General features: G+C 37.8%; 1 protein-coding gene across 1 annotated transcript in view; it reads left to right on the top strand.

Moving 5' to 3' along the window:
- KIF6 (kinesin family member 6) overlaps window positions 1–21,237 on the top strand; it is a 372,644-nt gene that overhangs the window by 144,945 nt on the left and 206,462 nt on the right. Inside the window, exons 8-10 of the mRNA XM_069488531.1 lie at window positions 6,525–6,668; window positions 7,633–7,719; window positions 14,534–14,637. Of these exons, the coding sequence (XP_069344632.1) occupies window positions 6,525–6,668; window positions 7,633–7,719; window positions 14,534–14,637 (335 nt within the window). The remainder of the gene's footprint in view (window positions 1–6,524; window positions 6,669–7,632; window positions 7,720–14,533; window positions 14,638–21,237) is intronic.

The raw sequence follows: 21,237 nt of genomic DNA, 5'->3' as shown, positions 1-21,237 counted from the left end.
AGCTCACTGTAACCTCATATTCCTGGCAAGTGATCCTTCTGCCTCAGCCTCCTGTGTATATACCATTTGATTTAAACCTCACAATAGCCCTACATTGTAGGTGTTCGTTATTTTCCCCGTCTTAGAGATTTTAAAATTCAGGTCTTCCAAAGGTCTTCCCAAGGCTAATGGTTGGGTGAGGATTTGAACCTAAATTTGCTTGGCTCCAAAGCCTATGCCTTTTTTCACTTATTGTCTTACTGCCTTATTGTAAAATCAGTAGTAGGTATGAATACAGGTTATAAGTAGCCTCATGTTTTCTGTTTTCAGGCTAGTAGGTTAACTATGGCAACATAACTTAAAGTTGACCAGTATCATTTCAGCTTCTGGTAACTTCTGGCTGGTAATTTTGACCCTGCAATTGTTTTTCTTAGCCTTAGCTTTCCCTCCCTACTTCTACCCCAGTTGAATACAATCCACCCTAGTCTGTGCTCTATTTTTAATTTCTGAATTTGACTCCAAAGACAGAGAAAGCTCATCTGAATTGAACAAAATAAATCTTCCAGAAAAAAAAAATCTTCACTAAAATGCGTATATTGAATTAGATGATTTCTCAAGTTCCATTTAGCTCTGTGAGTATAAATGCTGTGAGTTGAATGTTAAAGATGGCAACTACTTCCAAATTCTAAAAGAAAAACATGATCAAAAATTGGAGTGGAGACGTACAGAGTATATTGGTGAGGCAGGAGGACTTGTTAATGAATGCTGGGGACTAAACAATTTGAGAAAAAACAAAATGAAACTTCTTTTAATGAATCCTTTTGAGACTGATGTCATCCCAGCGTTAAATGCTTTGTAATGGTCACGTTGGCTGAAAAAGCAGATTCAGAGAAACCTGTTTCACTCTATCTGAAAAAGGTGCATACAGTTAGGCTGCAACCAGATGAATCCCAGTAATGCAGCACCCAGAGATTAAGGCCTGTTTGGCATTCAGATCATTTTAGTGTTTTTGACAAGAGTCAGCATTCCTGAGCTCTTTCTTGCTCAAATATTACACACTACTTATACTTAACAGAGCTTTTTACTTAATAGGACACTTATAGAACATTGATATGAAAAGATAATGGACTATATTTAAAGTGCTTTATTTCAAAGAAATGTGTCTACTTGTTTCAGATGGTAGCACTGTCTGTTTTAATTTCCATTACATCCATCTGTTCATACAGAATTATATTCATCAGCTGAATCAGACTTCCCACCAATTGTAATCACTCAAGAGAAGTGTTCTGCTCCCTACTCCTTTTTTTCTTTATTCTACATAACCTTTGCAAGCTGCTACTTGTCATTAAAACTATTCCTCTCTTCACATTTCTTCCTTCAAAATTATTGTAAAATCAGCCTCATGTGAGTAGTCCTGGTGGCTATGTGGCATTTGATTTTCTATATCATTAATTTATTTATCTAACAAAGAGGGTTGTGCTAGGCACTGAAGCTTAGTGGTGAACAAAATAGAAACAGTCCTTGCCCCAAAGATCTCATGACCCATTGTGGGGAGACGTGAGTTAAATAAGCAATCATTAGATATGTGGCTGGAATCCAGGTGAGAGCTATGATAAGAAAGTTAAAGGAGTAAGGGGGGCTGGTAATGGGGGATCTGACTTAGACTCAGGAGATGAGAGTTGAGGACGGTTCTCTGAGGGCCTGGGAGGCTGGGAAGATGAGTAAGAGCGAGTGGGGTCCCAGTGTGATAGGCAGTGGGACTGTGAGCCTCACAGCTCTCAGCTCCAGCCCAGGGGGATAGATTAGCTCAGTTCTCAATGACTTTCACATGTCATTGGCCCTGGGCTCTCTGAGTGTAATTTATCTGTTTCATTTTCACCCACTGCATCACTCTAGTTGGTAACTATTTACACTGATATACAAGTATCTTCACAGGAAAAGAAGAAGTTCAGCACAAGATAATGGAGAGAGGAGAAGAGATTAGGTGAGAGGAAAGAAGAGCATGAGTATGGAAAAACTGCAGTGTGTGGACATGGATGTGTGAGGTTGAGTGAGTCTAGAAGTAGCTGCTAGAGAGCAAGTAGGTGGGTAGAAGAGAGATTTGGGGATTTCACACGAAAGTGATAAGCGAGAGAGAACCAAGGAGTACATGGGAATAAGAATAATAACAGGAGTAGGAAGATACTTAATAAAACAACAGAATTCAAGGACTTTTATAATCAAATTCTCTTTATATAATACTTTATTATGTGGCTAATGAGACTGGAAGTGTAACACAATTTAGTTTAATAGCTTCCTTCATTCATTCAACAAATTGTGATTGAGTGTCCACGGGGTACTATGAGTTATGTTAGGCAATGGGTTTAAATGTATGACTGAGAAAAAGGCTGAGCTATCATGTTATCTAGCAAAACAGCAAAGCATACAAACAAAGACTTAACAATACAGTAAGACAAAAGCTGTAATAGAAATCCATATAATTGTTGGTAATTAATTATATCCTCTCTCAGTTTCAATATATAAGATAGAGAAGGAAAGGGAAATAGTTTGGTAACCTGTCTTACTTCAATTAGTCTATACTGGTCTAGAAATCCATGCAGAATTATAATTGCCCTTCTGGCCATAACTATGAGACCTCACACCTGCTAGAAAGGTGCACACCTGCTAGCCGGGTAAAGCCTGTCTGAGTTGAATGCACTTTATTGTGCTCATAAGTAAATAACTAGCTGTTTGCCAGAGTAATGTTGGTTTTGGAGTTTTCCTTGTGTATGTAGTACTTTTTCCAAAAAGTCCCCTCAAAAATATTTTAAGCCACAATAACAGGGTACATCTTGGCCCGAGAAATCAAGTCCCTGGGGGGAAAAGGAAGGGAGCTGTGTGTACTTGTCCTAAACCTCACCGAGTGCTCCTGGAGTGACCCGTGGTCTCTATCAACCCAAACATCAAGTGAGAAACCACTGGGAACGAAGAGTGTTTGCTCTCTACCACTACAGAAATCAGAATCGGGGTTGCCTTCGGCCAGTTATCCTACGTAAGTGGGACTTTTCCAGAGTTTCAGTTTCATTTGGCTTCCACTGAATATGTTGTTTCAAGAGAAAAACTAATGGTTCCAGTACCAGTTCTCACCACTCCAAATCTTTGTCAGTTTTCAGAGGATCATTATTTACACCCTTCTGAGCTCTTTAAAAGACAGTCTCTTTAACTCATTAAATAGTAAATCGAATTATTGATTCCAGGCACAGTTTCTAGTTACTTGGAGATATTATTAAGTGTAACATGAGGTTCCACTCTCTGTCACTTCTAGAATGCTTTCAGGAATATCTGTCATTGTATTTATACCTGAAATCCAGAATGAAAGTAAACATGAAAAAAAAATCAGATTGTGTGACCACCCCCTTCCCCTGTGCCATTCAGAAGAACCTTTGGTTCCTGCCCAATCTAAAGAACCACAGCAGCCCCACAGAGAATAATCTACCTCTGCCTCTCTCCAAATACCTGCTATTTCTGAGTCTCTCTGAAGCTCTGTACATGCTCCAAGTGGGCTGGGCTTATTATGGCACTTCTGAAGCTCCTTGAGAGCTGACAACGTACCTGCTCAGGGTCCCCTCCTAAAGAAATGGCCCAGGACTGAGGTTTTATGGTAAAAACTAGTCTCCAAAGGGATCATAAAGAACACTTCCTACAGACTCCTCCACCACACTGAGTGCTTTTTGTTTTACTAAGAACTATCCCAAAAATTATCTCTATTGATCTTTGAAACATTTCTTTGAGATAGACAGGCATTCTAATCCCACGTTTACAGGGGAGGGAACTGAAGCTAATAAATTTAAGAGATTTGCCTAAGATCACACAAGTGGATAAACTAGATTCTGATCCCAGATACTGGGTTCTTGCTTTTGTCATGTACATTAAAAATAATACACCTATCTCCACTCTGTTACTCCATTTTTTTCCTACTACTTGTCACTATTGAAAATTGTCCTTTAGTTACTTATTGGAGTGCTCCAGAGATAATTCTTGATCCTCTTTTCTTTCTTGTCTACACTCTCTCCCTACGTAATCTCTCCAGTCCCCTGGCTTTTATATGCATCTGTATTCTTACATCTTTCCGGTTTATGCCATCAATCTCAACTTCTTCCCTGAGCTATCTCCTTGACGACTCCACATCTCCACCTGGAGTTCTAGTCTTGATTTTCTCTCCTCTCTGTCCCCAAGTATGATTATTTCCTAGACCTTACCCATCATTATCAGTGGCTCTACCACCTACCTCATTGCTCAGGCCACAACCCTAGACATCATCCTTGATTTACCCTCTCCCCTAATATCCAATCCTTCAGCAATTTCTATTGGGTTTACCTACATAACTTACCAAGAATTGGACCGCTTCTTTCCACCCCTTCTTACTCCAGTTCAAGCCTCCATGGTCTCTTGCTTGGACAACTATGCAAGGCTTTGGATTAGTCTACCTGCTTCTACTTTTGCCCTTGTGTCATCTATTCTCCTCATGGCAGCCAGAGGAGTCTTTATAAAATGTAAGTTATGTCAAGTCACTCCCCTACTCAGAACCTTCCATTTGCTTCCCAGTACACTTAGTATAATGGCCCAGCTCCTGTGTGATCTGGTCCCTGTCTACCTATCTGACCTCATGGCCTGTCATGCTCCCCTTGCCTATGATGGCCTTCTTACTGGTGGTCCAACATGCCAAGCTCATCCCCACATCAGAGGCTTTGAACTTGTTGTTCCTTTTACTTGAGATGCTCTTGCTCCAGATTTTCCTGCAGCTTCCCACTTCTCATCATTCAAATCTTTGCTCAAAATTGTTTCCTCACAAGGGCTTTCCCTGGACACTCCAATATATATAATTTGGGAAAAGAAAAGGAAACATTCGTTAACTAGTTTTTGAGGAAAGATGAAAACCAAGAAAAGGTGGTGTTCTAATTAGCAAGTGAATAAGGTGTTTCCCAGAGTAGGCAATGAGTATCTAAGTTGAGTGCTTATTCAACTCAGAAGTCTAGTAACTTGGTAATCAATGCTTTGGGTACAATGGAGCCTGCTGATGACCTTGGCCAAGAGCCATCTTAGTGTAGTAGTGTAGTGGGCATGCAGAATGTGAATCATCCAGATGAGGGAGAGACTTTAATACAGAAAAGAAAGGAGGTAATTGCAGGAGCAAAGTAAGTGAGAGCAGAGGAGGGAAAGGATGGAGTGCTGGCTTTAGCCTGGAGCAGGACAATAACAAGAGGAAGGGCAGAGTGAACACAGGATTTAGTAATAGAGGCACAAGATAGTTCTGGTAGCAGTGTGGCCATCAGCTCAAATTGAAATTGGTGAGAGGAGGAGAGGGTGGATAGCAGTTTGAATAAAAAGGAGAAGGAGCGAAGGCCTCATTTCTGAGAGTTGAAAAGTGATTTTTGAGAGAGACATTTCAGGATTGCTGGATTGTAGTAACATCTGTGGTCATGAATTTAAATGAGACTAGTGGTATAGTTGTATGTTTACCTCAAAACAACCTTCAAAAAAACAGTGTTCCCATCTTGTTTTGTAAACGGAAGGAGTAGAAGAGGTTCTGATGATGGGAATTACACACCTGGGAGGAAGGGGGACTAGAACTATGACAAGCATTGGCAGAGGTATTTTCAGGAGCCAGAATCTTGTAATGCCCCTGAAGACACGGTCTGTGGGTAACTGATTCCTGCTGCTTTGCAATGAACATCCTAGCATTGGCTTTATCTGCCCAGGATAACCCCGAGCCGTGGTGCCTCTCTCTGGGATGGGCCCAGTAGCCGTTTGTCCACTGGACATTCATCCTTCTAGTATCTTCCTAGTGAGTACCTAGGAAACTCATGGAGAGCAAGATGAGCAAGCGGGAGTTAAACAAACGTAAAGTACCCCATCACTTACAATGACAGCAAACATGCATACAGCACTTATTATGGGCTAGGTGCTACTCAAAGTAATTTACACATTTTAGCTCTTTTAATCATCCCAACTACCTGTGAGGTAGATACTGTTTTTATCTCTATTTTACAGATAAGGAGACTGAGGAGGAGATGTTGAGTGACATGCCCTAGTAGACTATCACTTGCCCTTAGACAATCTTGCACCAGAATCTGGGATCTCAACCACTATCCTTCTTCCCTTAGTTCTTATTTATTGTTCTGTCTTGTCTACCTTGGAGATAGGGCATATAGCCCAATTCTGATAGGTTTCAAGTAATCAGGCATGATTTACTCTTGAGTTTTTATATAAATTTTTCAATAGCTGAAAACAGAATAATAGTCTATCCAATTCTATACAAGTTATGTTTATCTGTCCAAAAATTACAGGGCTCACAATGCTACATTTATGTTACATTTACTTTATTCCATCTTCACCATTTTTGTATTGAATGTTATTAAGATATTTATTCTATGCCCAAGTTTTGAGTGTCACCCTGCATTTAGTTATTATTTCTTTTTGTATTTTCATTGCTACTGAAGCTCACTTGTTTGTCAGGTATGCATTTTCTACTAAGTTAATGCCATTGTTTTTCCACTTTGCCACAGGTGATCATTGCCCTTTCAGAAAAACACCGTTCACACATTCCTTATAGGAACTCCATGATGACCAGTGTCTTAAGAGACAGTTTGGGAGGGAACTGCATGACAACTATGATTGCAACACTCTCACTAGAGAAAAGGAATATTGACGTATGTTGCTCTTGTTTTTGTATTCTGGAGATCTTAATCTGGATTTTATGCTAGTTCATGAGATCAAGTTGAGGGTCCTGGGTGGGTTTCCACTTTTTCAGCAGGGTTGAGATATTCCTGCAGAGGTAAATGCCTTACAGAGTTCAAGCTTTGGCTTAGTTGCCAGCATCATTATTACCCCGTTTGAGAACTGACTTCACATAGCCCAGGATGGTTTGAAGAAGCCTCACATATAAACTTTGGAAGGCCTGCTCATGGGTTAGTTACCTGACCCAGAGAAATGAGAGAGGCGACCCTTCAGCTTCTCTTGCTCAGTTTGGTCCTGATTGCTAAGATCTCGATACCTTGGAGATATCTCTGAGTTATGTCCCTAGATGTGTTGCTGGGTGCAGCTCCCAGATTGCTTTGGCAGGGGCTAGCTGCTGAATGGTTTTTCTTGGTTCCTTTAGAGCCAGTTGATGTTTCACACATTTCACTTTAGTGTTTGGGGTCCAGATACTCTCCAAAAGAAGAAAACAGAAAGTGGGAGGGTAATTCTCAAAACAAGGCCAAGCCTTTGACTGTAAAATGCCTTGAAAAGCCTCTCTTTTTGATCTGTTACAAATATTTATTTTATAGTCTTTCATGTTTGTGAATTATGGTACCTTCTATGGTTATGATTTTTATATATAGTTCTGATTTAACAGATCAATAGTTGAAAATACATACTGTAACAGTTGCCACTTAAGACCTTAGGACCTCCAACTTTTTGGCACTGGTCATTTTATTAAGCCAAAGCAAAATTTTGATTAAAAAATAATGTCCTAGTGCAAAGCCTCCTAATTTGGAGGCATATGTCCTCATTGTGTTATTTTATACATATCACCCTTTGCATGAGCATCTTTTTTCTGTGAATAAAAAGTTTTGTTTAGAGAGGAAAATCTCTCTGTGCCATACATTTTAAGAAGTTATTTTGCTTTCTTAGGAGTCTATATCTACGTGTAGATTTGCACAACGAGTGGCGCTAATAAAGAATGAAGCTGTTCTTAATGAAGAAATTGATCCCAGATTGGTAAGCAACTTTTAACTGACCATGTTAACCAAATCAAAGTATATCAAAGATTAGGCAAAACTTGCAGGGGCACTTACTCTGTACCAGGCAATGTTCTAAGTGCTAGAAATATATTAACTGATTTAATTCTCAAAACAACCTTATGAGTAGAGGCTATCTCTAGATCCACTTTATAGACAACAAAACTGAGGCACAAAGATATTAAACCTGGCTCAGAGTCACAGTCCTGACTTCAAACCCAAAGAGCCTGACTCAAGAGCCCATACTCTTCTCCCCTGCTTCACTAGGAGGGTGTGCGGTGAGTTCTGAGGACTCATTCAATAGAATCATACCAATTATATTTATATGCAGCACCTAGCCCTTCAAATTACATCAGTTTAACTTTCTAGAGATAATAATTGGTCATCTTTTATAAAAGCTTATAAAGAAAGAGAAGTCCTAATGGTTAAAAAATAGGACCATCTTTTGCATAACTAATCTGTTACTTATTCTAGAGATTTTTAAAAGTCAATTGTGAGTTTGATCCATGGAACAATAATAGCCAAGCTTCTAGTTTTATAACAATGTATACTGTTTTATCAAAGCAGCTTTTTTAAGCAAAAAAAAAAAAAAAAATTTACATGTTACCTGATTCAGCTACTCATTATAAATGCAGATATTTTCTCTTATCTCTATTTTGTTATTTTTCTATAAATGAAATGCAACACTGAATCAACTCATGACAACACTGAAAATGCTAAAATAAAATATCTTAATTTTATCAAATTCTATAATTAAAATTCTATATGCCTGGCACAGTGGCTCAGGCCTGTAATCCTAGCACTCTGGGAGGCCAAGGTGGGAGGACTGCTTGAGCTCAGGAGTTTGAGACCAGCTTGAGCAAGAACAAGACCCCGTCTCTACAAAAAAAAGAAAACTTAGCAGGGTGTGGTGGTGTGCACTTCTAGTGACAGCTACCCAGGAGGCAGAGGCAGGAGGATAGCTGGAGCCCAGGAGTTTGAGGTTGCAGTGAGCCATGATGATGCTGCTGCACTCTAGCCTGGGGAACAGAGTGAGACACTGTCTCAGAATAAAAAAAAAGAGAGAGAGAGAGAAAAGATTATATTATTTTTCAAATTACTCGGCTTTTCTTCTCTAGAAAATAAGCTGCTATTAGGATTAGCAGCAGTAGGCATTATTTAAAAAAAAAGATTTGAAATCTTTACTGACAGTGATTCATTTACAGATTTCTCCAATTCAAAAAAGCATTTCTCAAATCACTATTACCCATATTATTACTTCCTATCAATTGTTTGCCCTTTCTCCCCTGGAATCATTCCATTGAAAGATAGAAGGAAAGGAGGACAAAGGAATAATGGAGCTATCTGTTTTACCCTGCTCACCACAGGTAGCACCAAGCTCCCCTAATGGAATTCTCCTCTGGAGAAACCAATGGGCGAAGCAGGATCTATTTCCAGGATCTGTGCGGTCAGATCCCAGCACCACACAGCGCTCCTGCTGGAAAAAGGAAACAGAACGTGAACTCCTTGGGGGAAGCTTTTTGCTGTCCCTACCGTTCCGTCAGCCCTGTAGCACTGCTGTGCAGAGTGAGAAAGACAGTAATGGAGTGATTCTCCTAAAGACAAAAGTTAGTTCATAATGTAAGGCAAATAAACATATTACACACTGGAGAATTTTTTTTTTCTTTGAATTTGGCTAGAGAGACTTTTCTTTGAAGGAATTTGAAGAGAGGTAAATATTATCATGTGTTTGATGTAGGTCTGTGAGAGATTTAAAGAAAAGAGAAATCAGGTGTCAAAAGCTAATAGCTGATAATTGAACAAATGTCGAGTTCTTCCTGGTGCAAAATAATCTGGTAATTGACAAGTGTTATTTCCTGGTCTCTTTTATAATTGCTTCTAAAAACTGACATTACTGTTCATTATTTTATGTATGGAGCTTGTCTGAAGCACAAGTGATGATTGAGAATTTGTCCTACAAACCACCCAAGACAAAGCATGGTTTTGGGGATTTTGCATATATTACTCTCAAAATTTAATGGCAAATGTGAAGCCAGCCCTTTAAGATCAGGATCACCAAGGGTTTGCCCTGCTTTCTTTATAAGTGTTGGTACCTCAGAGAGACAAGGTGATTAAATCACTGTGAACATGACCAGAGTCTGTGGTGACTGGGCAATGGGCCAAAGTCTAAGGGTGGCTCTAATTCCAGAGTTCCTGCAGTCATTTTATGGGAGATGTGACTATGCTAATCTCAAAACCATGGAAATTGGGCTTAGTTTTGAGATTTCTATTCAATAAGATAGAAAAATAATTTGATGTAAGATTTGACTTTAAAAGCCTTAGGAAAAGTAGAAAATATGGCATCAATATTAATTTAGAAGAACAGGGTAAAAATGAATGACTCACAAAGTTCTTGTCTTAGGACTTTCATTCTGTGTGGCTGATTAATACTGAGAATATTTTTGAAAAGAAGCAAACAAACAAAACCCGCACTGTCTGGTCTATTTAAATAAAATTCTAGGGGCACCGACATGTTCAAAACACTCAGTATCATGTTCTTTGGGACTCCTGGTCCTGTCGATGTGGTTCAGATAACTTGAAAGTCACCTATATAAAATTTCACAAGTATCTTTGAAATATATATCTGAGGTTGAAAGGAAGTAAGGGAATTCTCCTGGGCCAGAAACAAAGCTGAGACTGCAGCTGTCTTGGAGTGGAGCAGCGAAGTTATAACAAAGGGATAGAAAGGCCTGGGGCTTTGCAAGATGAATATTGAACCTAAGACATCCTCTCCTCTTCTCAACATAAAACCAGTGAAAGGGTGAACCAGAAAAAAAAAAAAAAAGTCTAGCTACTGGCATAGGGAGATGTTAGGGCAGCTTGTCTGCTTTAGACTGGACTCCAGGTAGAACAAAAAGTAGTTTCTGTGAAAATTTGGAACCCTGGGCTCTACCTCACATGGGTTTGAAGTTCAAATTTTACAACTCTCTTAGTCTGGAAACCTCTAAGCAAAGAAGTTAGGAAATGAGCAAAGCTACTGAAAGGAGAGAAAGGAAAGGAAGGGAAGGGAACCGGAGGGGAGGGGAAGCATAGGGGCTCAAGGAAAGGGAAGGAGGAAAGAAAGAAGTAAAAAGGACTACGCTCAATGTTTTGTTTTGTTTTTTTAAGTTTGGAGTAATACCAAATATTCAAAAATTAATAAAAGCTCAATTCAGCCTGCCAATTTTTGTTTTAGGAATTTTGTATTATGATCATAAGATCATTAATATGACGTGTGGTATCTTGACCTAGTTGGGCTCATTTCAGAAATTTAAGGATAATCTACCAGTAGAAATATATCAATGTGTAGTAAAAGAAAAAAAAAACAAGAAAAATAAAAACCAAAGTTAGAATAACAGTAATGGGAAATTCATTTAGGGAAGGCTATACATAGATGAGGGCTTCAAAATGGTCTGTAATGTTTTATTTCTTAAGTAGTGGATACATGGGTGTTCGCTTAAGGTAAGTAATGGGTACAAGGTATTCTTTTATCCCATTTTGTATATCTGAAATAGTTCATAATAAAAAACTAATCTCATGAATTAATATGATTCATCACATTCACAGTTTAAAAGAGAAAATTTATGTGATCTTATCACTAGTTGCAGAAAAAGCATTTGAGAACATTAAACATTCATCCATACCTTATAAAGACCCATCAAACTATGAATATAAGTGAAATCTTTAAACTGATTAAGGATATTAACCACAAACTACAGTAAATATCATTTTATTTATTTTTTTTCTTTTGTATTTACCCTGCCAAAGTGAATAAAGGATTAGTAACTATAATAATAATAATATTAATAATAGCTCTCTGTACCTTTCCATTCTTGTATTATGTTTTGTTTTTGGTTTTTTTGCTGTGTATTTTTTTTTATTTCAGCATATTATGGGGGTACAAAAGTTTAGGCTATGTATATTGCCCATGCCCCCCCCCCCCCGCCCCGAGTCAGAGCTTCAAGTGTGTCCATTCCCTAGACGGTGCACATCGCACTCATTATGTAGGTATGCACCCATCCCCTCCCCTCCCATATCTGCCCGACACCCAATTGGTGTTATTCCCGAATGTGCACTTAGGTGATGATCAGGGAAACCAATTTGCTGGTGAGGACATATGGTGCTTATTTTTCCATTCTTGGGGTACTTCACTTAGTAGAATGAGTTCCAACCCTATCCAGGAGAACATAACAGATTCTATATCCCCGTTATTTCTTATAGCTGAGTAATACTCCATGGTATACATATACCACATTTTACTAATCCACTCATGTATTGATGGGCATTTGGGTTGTTTCCACATCTTTGCAATTGCAAATTGTGCTGCTATAAACATTCGGGTGCAGGTGTCTTTTTTATAGAATGTCTTTTGTTCTTTTGGGTAGATGCCCAATAATGGGATTGCTGACAGAGACAGTAAACATCATTTTAAAGGTGAAATGTTAGAAGGAATAAAAACAAGAATATCTTAAGAATTAGACGTTGTAGTTAGGACAATGAGATAATAACAAGAAATAAAATATATGAGCATTAGAAAAGAATAAAAACATCTATCATTACTTGCAGACAATTTTATTGCTTATATAGAACATCTAAAAGTATTTAATGATAAAGAGAACCAAAAAAAGTTCAGAAAATTATTTGTTACATTATCCATGCATAGAAATAATTTGCCTTCCTACACAACAGAAGCCAACAATGAGAAAATATAATTTTATGGAAATTCCATTTACAGTTATCAACAAAAACCTTTAGATTCCTAGCATAAAATATAATTAAAGATATATAAGGTATTTGTAGAAGAAATTATAAATCTTTATAGAAAGGAATCAGTGGAAAGCTATACTATGTTTATGGCTAGGATGATTTAATCATTAATTTGATAAGTCTTACCAAAGTATCTTTTTTATTAAAGGCAATCCCAGTTAAAATTTGGGAAGGGCCTTTGGTAGAATTTGACAAGCTGGGTCTAAAATTTATATTGAAAAGAAGATTGCCAAGAATAGCCAAATTTATTTTGGAAAAGAACAAGATGGCAGGGCCTTGTCTTATCTAGATGCCAAAATTTCTCAAGAGATGGTAATTAAAACAGTATGGTATTGCCATACATGTAGTCAAATAGGCAAATGTTTTTAACCAATATAGCCCAGTAAGAGACACATTTATATATGTAAACATGTCATATAATATAATTATAATAGCAAACCTTGTATGGTTAGCCATATAAAAATAAGTTAAAATTTAATCCCTATTTCACATCTTGCACAAATAAAATCCACCTAAATGTAAAAATCAAAGCTTTAACACTTTTAAAAGATCTTATAGGAATATATTGTTATGGGTTTCAGTAAGACAGATTTTCTTTATAACCCATAAAGAAAGGAGTTGCCATTTAGATTATACTGAAATTCAGAACATTTTTTTTTAATTTCAGAATATTATGGAGGTACAAATATTTTGGCAACATAAATTGCCTTTGCACCACCAGAGTCACAGCGACAAGCATGTCCATCCCCTAGACAGCACACACCGCACCTGTTAGGTGTGAATTTACCCATCCCTTCCTCCCTGCTCCCACCTGCCCAACACCCAATGAGTGTTACTTCCATATGTGCTTATGTGTTGATTGATTAGTACCAATTTAATGATGAATACGTGTGTTGTTTGTTTTTCATTTAACAAAAAGAACACCACAAAGTGCAAAACATGACATAGATTGGGAGAAAACAGGTGCATTATGTAAACTAACAAAAAATTCACATCTAGAATATAGAAAGAATCCTGCAAATCAATAAGGAAAAGAAAAACAAGTCAACTGAAACATGGGCAAGAAAGAATAAATAATTCTTGGGAGAAGAAACCCAAACTGCCAATATACATATGCAAAGATGACCAACCTCACTAATCACAAAAATGCAAATTAGAACTAAAATGATATATCATTTTATACCTACCAGATTGGCAAAATTAAAATATCTGTCAAGATGACACAGTGACAAAACTGTGGGGAAACAAGAACTTAAATATGTACTTGATGGGAATGTACATTTGTACAACTACTCAGAAGAGTGATTTAACAGTATGTGTAATAATAAAGGCAAGATGCACATACAACCAAGAAAGCCTAGTTCTAAGTGCACACTGTAGACAAACTCTCACATATGTGTCCAAAGAGATTTATAATATTCACAGTAACACTAATAGCAAAAGCAAAAATCCTAAATGTCCATCAGCAACAGACATAGTTGAACAAATTGTGATGTATTCATTTACTGAAATACTCTATATCCATGAAAATTAATGAACTAGAGCCACGTGAAGCAGTATAAATAAGCTCAAAAACATAATATAAAGGGAAAAAACAAGTTGCAATTATATGTAGCAATGTAACATTTACATAAAATTTAGGCATGCAAAATGGTACCATAATTATTTATGAGTACACCCATACATATGGAGTAAATGTATGAAAACATGCAAGGAAATGATACCCGTTAAATTCAGTACAGTGATTCCCCCAGGAAGGATGGAAGGAGAATAGGAATAGGCGGTTCCTGTTAAATCAGTGATGTTTTATTTGTTAAAAAAAAATTCTTTATTTTGACAAAATGTTAAGATTTAACAAAGCTAGCTAGTAGGTATACGAGTGCTTTTTATGTCATTATACATTTTTGTGTCTTTAAAATAGTTCATCATTTTAAAAGATGTATGTTCTCTGCCACCAAGTTCACCTCAATGAGAAGTTGACCTTTCCTCTGCCTCCTCACCGTCTGTAGATGATCATCCGTCTACAGAAGGAAATCCAGGAGCTGAAGGATGAACTGGCCATCGTCACTGGGGAGCGGAGGACAGAGGCACTCACAGAAGCAGAGCTCCTTCAGTAAGCCTGCAGACTTTTTTTTCTTTCTAACAGTGAAAGTTTGTGTTAACTTCTTTTTTGGCCCTAACGTTATGAATTCACCTCAAAGCATGAAGTTCTCCTGGGACAGTCTGAAATTGCATTTAGGCGCCAGTTAAGAGTGGCGGCTTTCCATGAAAAGCTGGATAAGGCTGGCAGTGTTTTTGCCACCTCAGCTTTGAGGAAGTAAAGAACAGAGCATAAAGAGGATGGGAATATCCTTCTCCTGCCAGCTGAATAAAAGGGATTGTATAATAGTCATGCAATTTTAAAACACACACACCAAACACTCTTAAGCTGTGGAGCTCAGATCTGAAAGGAATTCAAGAAACATCCTTTGTATTAAACAGCATCTTGCTGCAAGCACCAGTTTATCCCATGCCAAAGCAAGCTTTCTCCTTTAATAAGTAGATGGCCCATATATTATAGCTCAACCAAACTGGGAATGAAAGCAGGTATTCAGGGCTTTAGACAAGCGCCGCATCTTTCAGAGCCTTTAGATTTGCAGCCCTATGGTATATCAGTGGCACAATGTGGCTCTCCTCCTCTCTCTGATCATGAGCCACGATGGGGGCTCTTGTCATTCATGTGCAGCTTATTAAGCATCTGTGGAGTGGTAAGAATGCACTAGGCTTACAAGGCAGTGGCATTCTGTATTTCCAAATAAGAAAGAAAAGCCACATACGTCTTTTCTAAAGATATTCTACTATTTCACCTAAGCCTCCTTCAACAGAGAAAATGGTAAATAAGAGAGACAATAAAAGTAGTTTTCTTTAAACTATTTCATGGTGGCCCCTGAGGTGGGTCTAAAGCTTAAGAAGCCTTAAGCAAAGTTTCTGTTATAGACAAAGCTTTCACTCCTCCAAGATAGTGGTTCCTAATTCTAGAACACTGTTTAATAATATGATAGGCCCCTAAGTCTTTGCTTGCAAAACTACTTTGTGGCATATTGGCAGTTAAGGGGAATATATTGCCAAAAATTCACATTTTAAAAATTTTCATGTCACTTCTTAAAATAACTTGGGATATCTTAGACATTGAGATCTTTGAAAGCTGAGATTGTCTTCACTGTGGTTCTCCTTTCCCCTCAAAGAAAGGAATTACCAATTATTATCTTAGATAATGTCTCTTCAGAATTTTCATCTGCAAGTCAGGATCCAGCCAGGAAAATAAAACCACTCTAGGCCTTTCAACAAAAAGAACTTAATATAGGAAATTGCACAGAAAATGGCATTGCTGGAAGCTAAATAGGAAATGATGAAGCACGTCAGACGTCAGAAACATCAGGAGCTCCTACCCATAGACTGTGGGGACCACAAGAGAAGGTGACGTTACCAAAAGCCATGGAGCTGACCAGCAGGAGCTAAACCATAATGAGTGCTGCCTGCCAGGAGCTGTGGCCACTGAGAAGCCACCCACAGGTGCTATTTAAGACATCAGCCAGGGGGCATCCTTGTCTCCTCTCTCATCCCCCTTCCAGTCTTCCATCAGTGCCACCCATTGGCTGAGCTCACCCAGAATTCAGTTGTTAAAGAAGTCAGGGAATGCAGTCTCCTGTGATGCAGAGTCAAACAGGGGAAGGCTGGAAATTGTATCTAAGAGCAACATATCCAGTAAGTACTATTGTTTCCTCTAATCCCCATATATCCTATATGTTGCTCAGGAGGCTCCGTTTTAGGGTAAGATTCTGAATGTGATGGTTTCAGTATGTCAGATTGAGTAAGTATGTGCTGTGGTTCCCTCTGCTGCACCAAATCTGGAGAATTATAGAATCAATATACAGAAACACACGAATCTCTTGCCATACCTAAAAACAACAAGGGGACTTCTTAAGGGACTAGAGGCTTCAAGGAATTCCTGAGAGACTGAAAGGTGGGGATAGAGATGGGCAGGAGAAAAGGATAAACCAAGACACTAGTGCAGAGTGATGATGGCCCCGTGTCTGCAAGTGTGGAACCCTGCAGCAGGAGAGGGCTAGGAACAGCATTTGGTAGAGCGGTTGTAGTGGGTGCAGTTGGCCCCATGAACCCCTGCTCACTCCTCCTTCCCAGTGCCGAAGATGGAGAAACATAGAAGAGCCCCAGGTAACTGGCAGAGAGGGACCAGCGTCTTCAGCTCTGCCCATTCCCCTATTCTCATGGAAAACCACAAGGAACACAAGTACCTGCAGCTGCTTTATAGCCCCTCATCCAAGTCTGGCTGCCCAAGCTGAGATACCTGAGAGTCTGGGAAAGATGAGCTCACAGTCAGGAATGGCTAGAAATAGAGGACTGCCAAAAGTCTGAGAAAGACAAGAACAAGAAGAATTTACAACTTGCAGGGCTCTACAAAAGGAGTGATTAATTTTTTTAAGAGAAATAATATATGGTATTACATTCATTAAACAAGAATGGGATTTTATTTTTTTATTTCAGCATATTATGGGGGTACAGATGTTTAGGTTATCAGATTTGATTTTTAAAAACAAAATCAGGGCCGGGCGCGGTGGCTCACGCCTGTAATCCTAGCACTCTGGGAGGCCAAGGTGGGCGGATCGTTTGAGCTCAGGAGTTCGAGACCAGCCTGAGCAAGAGCGAGACCCCATCTCTACTAAAAATAGAAAGAAATTATATGGACAGCTAAAAATATATATAGAAAAAATTAGCTGGGCATGGTGGCACATGCCTGTAGTCCCAGCTACTCGGGAGGCTGAGACAGGAGGATCCCTTGAGCTCAGGAGTTTGAGGTTGCTGTGAGCTAGGCTGACGCCATGGCACTCACTCTAGCCTGGGCAACAGAGTGAGACTCTGTCTCAAAAAAAAAAAAAATCAGGATGAGGTCTTAGATATGAAAAATTTAATTGTTGTCATTAAGAACTGAATAGATGGCTCAATAGCAGAATTAAAAAAAACTGAGGGATAAGTTAGTGAGCTAGGAAGATCAGGGCTAAGAAATTCTTCCAGAATGTAAGATAAACGGATAAAGAGAAAGTTTAACAGAGAAGAGTCATGAAGAACAGCTCTAGATTTACCAAAATCTAATAAATTGGAGTTTGTGGAGGAGAAAATAGAGATGCAAAGGAGATAATAGTTGAAGAAATAATATCTAAGAATTTTCTAGAATTAATAAAAGGATGTACAATTTCAGAATGAAAAAGTTACCAAGTGCTTAGCTATATAGTCACATTGTAGAAAATTTTCAGAACTTCAAAATATAGCAAATAATCCTAAAATTTACCAGAAAAGGGGAAAATATTACTAAAATACAAGAATTTGATTTAGAGTGGACTTCTAATCAGAAACTTTGGAAACAAGAACATCTAATGCCATAAAACAAAACAAAAAGTACTTTAAATATATTTTTTCTGAATCTAGCCAAATTTGTATTCAAATGTGAAGATGAAATAAAGACATTTTGCAGACATACCAATTTTGAGGCAGAAAGGTTACCACCCTAGATCTTTTTTTCAAAGAACTGCTACAGACTGTGCTTTAGCAAAAATAAAAATGCAATAAAGTATAAGAAGCAATAAGAATGATCAAATTTTATTATAACTTCTTTATGATATTTAATATTCAAAGTATTTATACTATGTCTTTTTCACTAACTTTCCATTTATTCCATAGGTGAATTTTTCTGTTCATAAGTTATTGAAATTATCAAATTTTCCATTCACAGGAATTTGGGGGGTAGAACAAAGAGAAATAAAATTGTTACAATAGATAAAAAGACTAAAGGACTTTTAGATCGTAGATTGATTTCTGTTGACCCATAGATAACAAATATACAAATGTCAATCTGAAGAGGTTCTACATAGTGTATAGAGTTGCCATTAGCTTTTTTGTCCAGTTAATTTATGTATTCATTCATTCAACATTTATTATTCATCTAGCATTCACGAAACTCTATGTTAGGCCCTGAGAGGAACACAAATATGAGCAAAACCTAGCTCCTGTTCTCAAGAAGCTCACAATTAGTGGTGGTGACAGATAAGTAATGATGATGCAATATATAAGCATTATGAGAAGATATAAACAAAACACAATGAGAATGCAGAGATAGTAATGATTACTTTTGAGCTCAGGAATCATGTAAAACTAGTTCATGTGCTACTAAATAACTTCAACACTTCCCAATGAAATGACTTCTCTGCTGTCAAGAGAAGTGTGCTATATAACACTGTGTCTTATTGGCGATATCTGGTCAACAGTTACAGAGAACAAATGTTGCAAACCACCTCCACCCTGCCAAAGCAAAGCATGGAGTTTCACAACAGTGTAGTAAATTTGATATTTGTTCACACTGACAATGTGGATTATTCAGATATGTTCTGTTCTAATTATTTTTGTTATATTGTTGTTGTCATTATGTTTTGCCATAATTAGCTAGATTGAACATCAGTACAACCTAAATTTCAACAGAGTTAAGAGTCTTTTATCATTTTAAAGTAAAAGATAAATTAAAATTTGCCCTTAATATGCATTAGTCTGTAATTCTTTGTCTTCTTGGGCCCCTGGACATTTACTTAGGAATTAGAATAAGCTTCATTCCTCCTATTGCACCCAAACTCTACAGGTGGCGGGGCAGGAGGCAGGGGATAGTGGTGTTGGAAAGAGGAAGAATCCCACACAGCTTGGCAGGGCAGAGTGACAGAATTGTTCTAGCTCTCGGCCATTTCTCTGCCCTGCGGATTCCTGGGCTTATGTTGATTGGCATGGCATAAGGAAATCCTGTCAGACATTCTCTGAAGAATATCATAAAGCAGATATTTAGTAGACATGATATTATGTGCAGTATGCATTGAGCAGTTTGGAGAGGTCTGTTAATATCTAGCCTATCAAATTTTTTGAGCCATTTCCCAACATTTCAGCACTGAATGTAAATATTTGTTGCATGGACTTGGATGCTTTAATTGAAGAGGATTTTAGATGTCAGCCTTCAGTTATTGTGATATTTTTAGTTTACAACTTTTTCCCCCCATGAGTAAATTTAAAAACAGCTGGATAAAGTCTGTATAGCCAAGTTAATGTTTATACAGAACTTCTTGGGTGAAGATTTGATTGTGATTGATTCTCTAAACACACACATCATTGTTCCTGGTAAAACAGTAAGCTTGTAGACCTTTGACTAGGTTGGAAGCATTATGCCCTGGCCCGAATCAAAGTGAATGGGATATTTTCAGTATAGCAGCATTTTACTTCTGAGATGAAATTGAATCATGTTTCATGAACTCAAGTTTGCCCAAAGTATCTGGATATCTATAAACATCTGGATCCTTTTCTAACAGAAAAAAAAAATCTTCATGCAAATCAATTTGCCCTTCAAACTGAATTTATTGAACACCTACTAAATGTTAATCATTTTAGTAGGTGCTTTTGGGGGTTCATGAGTATAGGATACAAAAGGTAATTCCAAGGAGTTACAATTTTATTGGGGAAAACTTATACACACAGAGATACACACACATATATATACACAAATATGTAGATATATAGGTTATGTACAGAAATATAAAAATAGAGAACAAGAGAATATAGTAGTGAAAATAATAAATGGACACTGTGAATTTTAAACTTTAATTCTAGTTTCAATTCTACCCATATTAATTTTTAATGGGTCTCTAGATTTAAGTTTCCTTATGCATAAAGTGAAAGAGTTGAACTAGATGATATTTATGTGCTATTTTCAGGTCTATGATTTTAAATTTAATATAGGTTTATTACATATGGTTTAAAACATTATTTACTGACTCTAATAATAAAAATCTAAATCATTATGTAGGAATTCAGAAATGGGGGAAGGCAGTGCAGATTTCACCCATGGAGTGCACTGAATAAACCTTAATGGACGTCAAGAGGACGAAAGCACCATTCTAGCAAAGGTGCTGACAGGGAATGAGGGTGTGGGGGGCAGGAGGAGGGTAGAGAATGGCAGGAGACCAGCATGGGGGCTTGCATATAGCAAGCACTAACTAAGAAGGATCTGAACTGAAACTGGCCTGGCAGGATCCTGAGTTCCCACTGAGGAATTGAAGAATAGGATGAGACAGATAAATGGTGACTTCATGATGGGTTACGAATACCATACATAGAGAAACTAGTATTTTATTTAATGGTGACTAGGAAACTTATTGTGGTTTAAGAGTATTACTGTTCATTCATCATTCAATGTTTATTGTACTCTTTCTTTGTGCTAGGAACTGTTCTAGGTACTAGAAATATAGGAATGAACAAAATAATGTCCTTGACCTCATGGAACTTATATTCTTGTGGGGAGAGAGATAATGCACAAAATAGATCACTAAAATATAGAGAATTTCAGATAGCAGAAAGTGGAAAGAAAATAAAACAAGAGTTACAATTTTAGTAGAGTTGCCGTGAAGGAACTTACATGAGGATATTTTTTTTAGGATTGCTGCTCTCATAGAAGGGGACAGAATGGCTGGAGTGAGGAATCAGAAAATAGTATAATCAGGTTGAGAGTGAGGATGAGGGAAAAGACTTGAGTGGTGAGAAGGATGGAGAGGAGGAGCAAAGTCTGAGAGACCTTCTTGAGGAAGAATCAATAGAAGTGATAGTAACAGATATAAAAGAGGTAGAGAAG

Source organism: Eulemur rufifrons, chromosome 15 (assembly GCF_041146395.1).
Source record: "Eulemur rufifrons isolate Redbay chromosome 15, OSU_ERuf_1, whole genome shotgun sequence".
In the NCBI taxonomy this organism is placed as follows: Eukaryota; Metazoa; Chordata; class Mammalia; order Primates; family Lemuridae; genus Eulemur; species Eulemur rufifrons.
The sequence above is the reverse complement of the archived record's forward strand: the minus strand, read 5'-3'. Positions and strand labels throughout refer to the sequence as shown.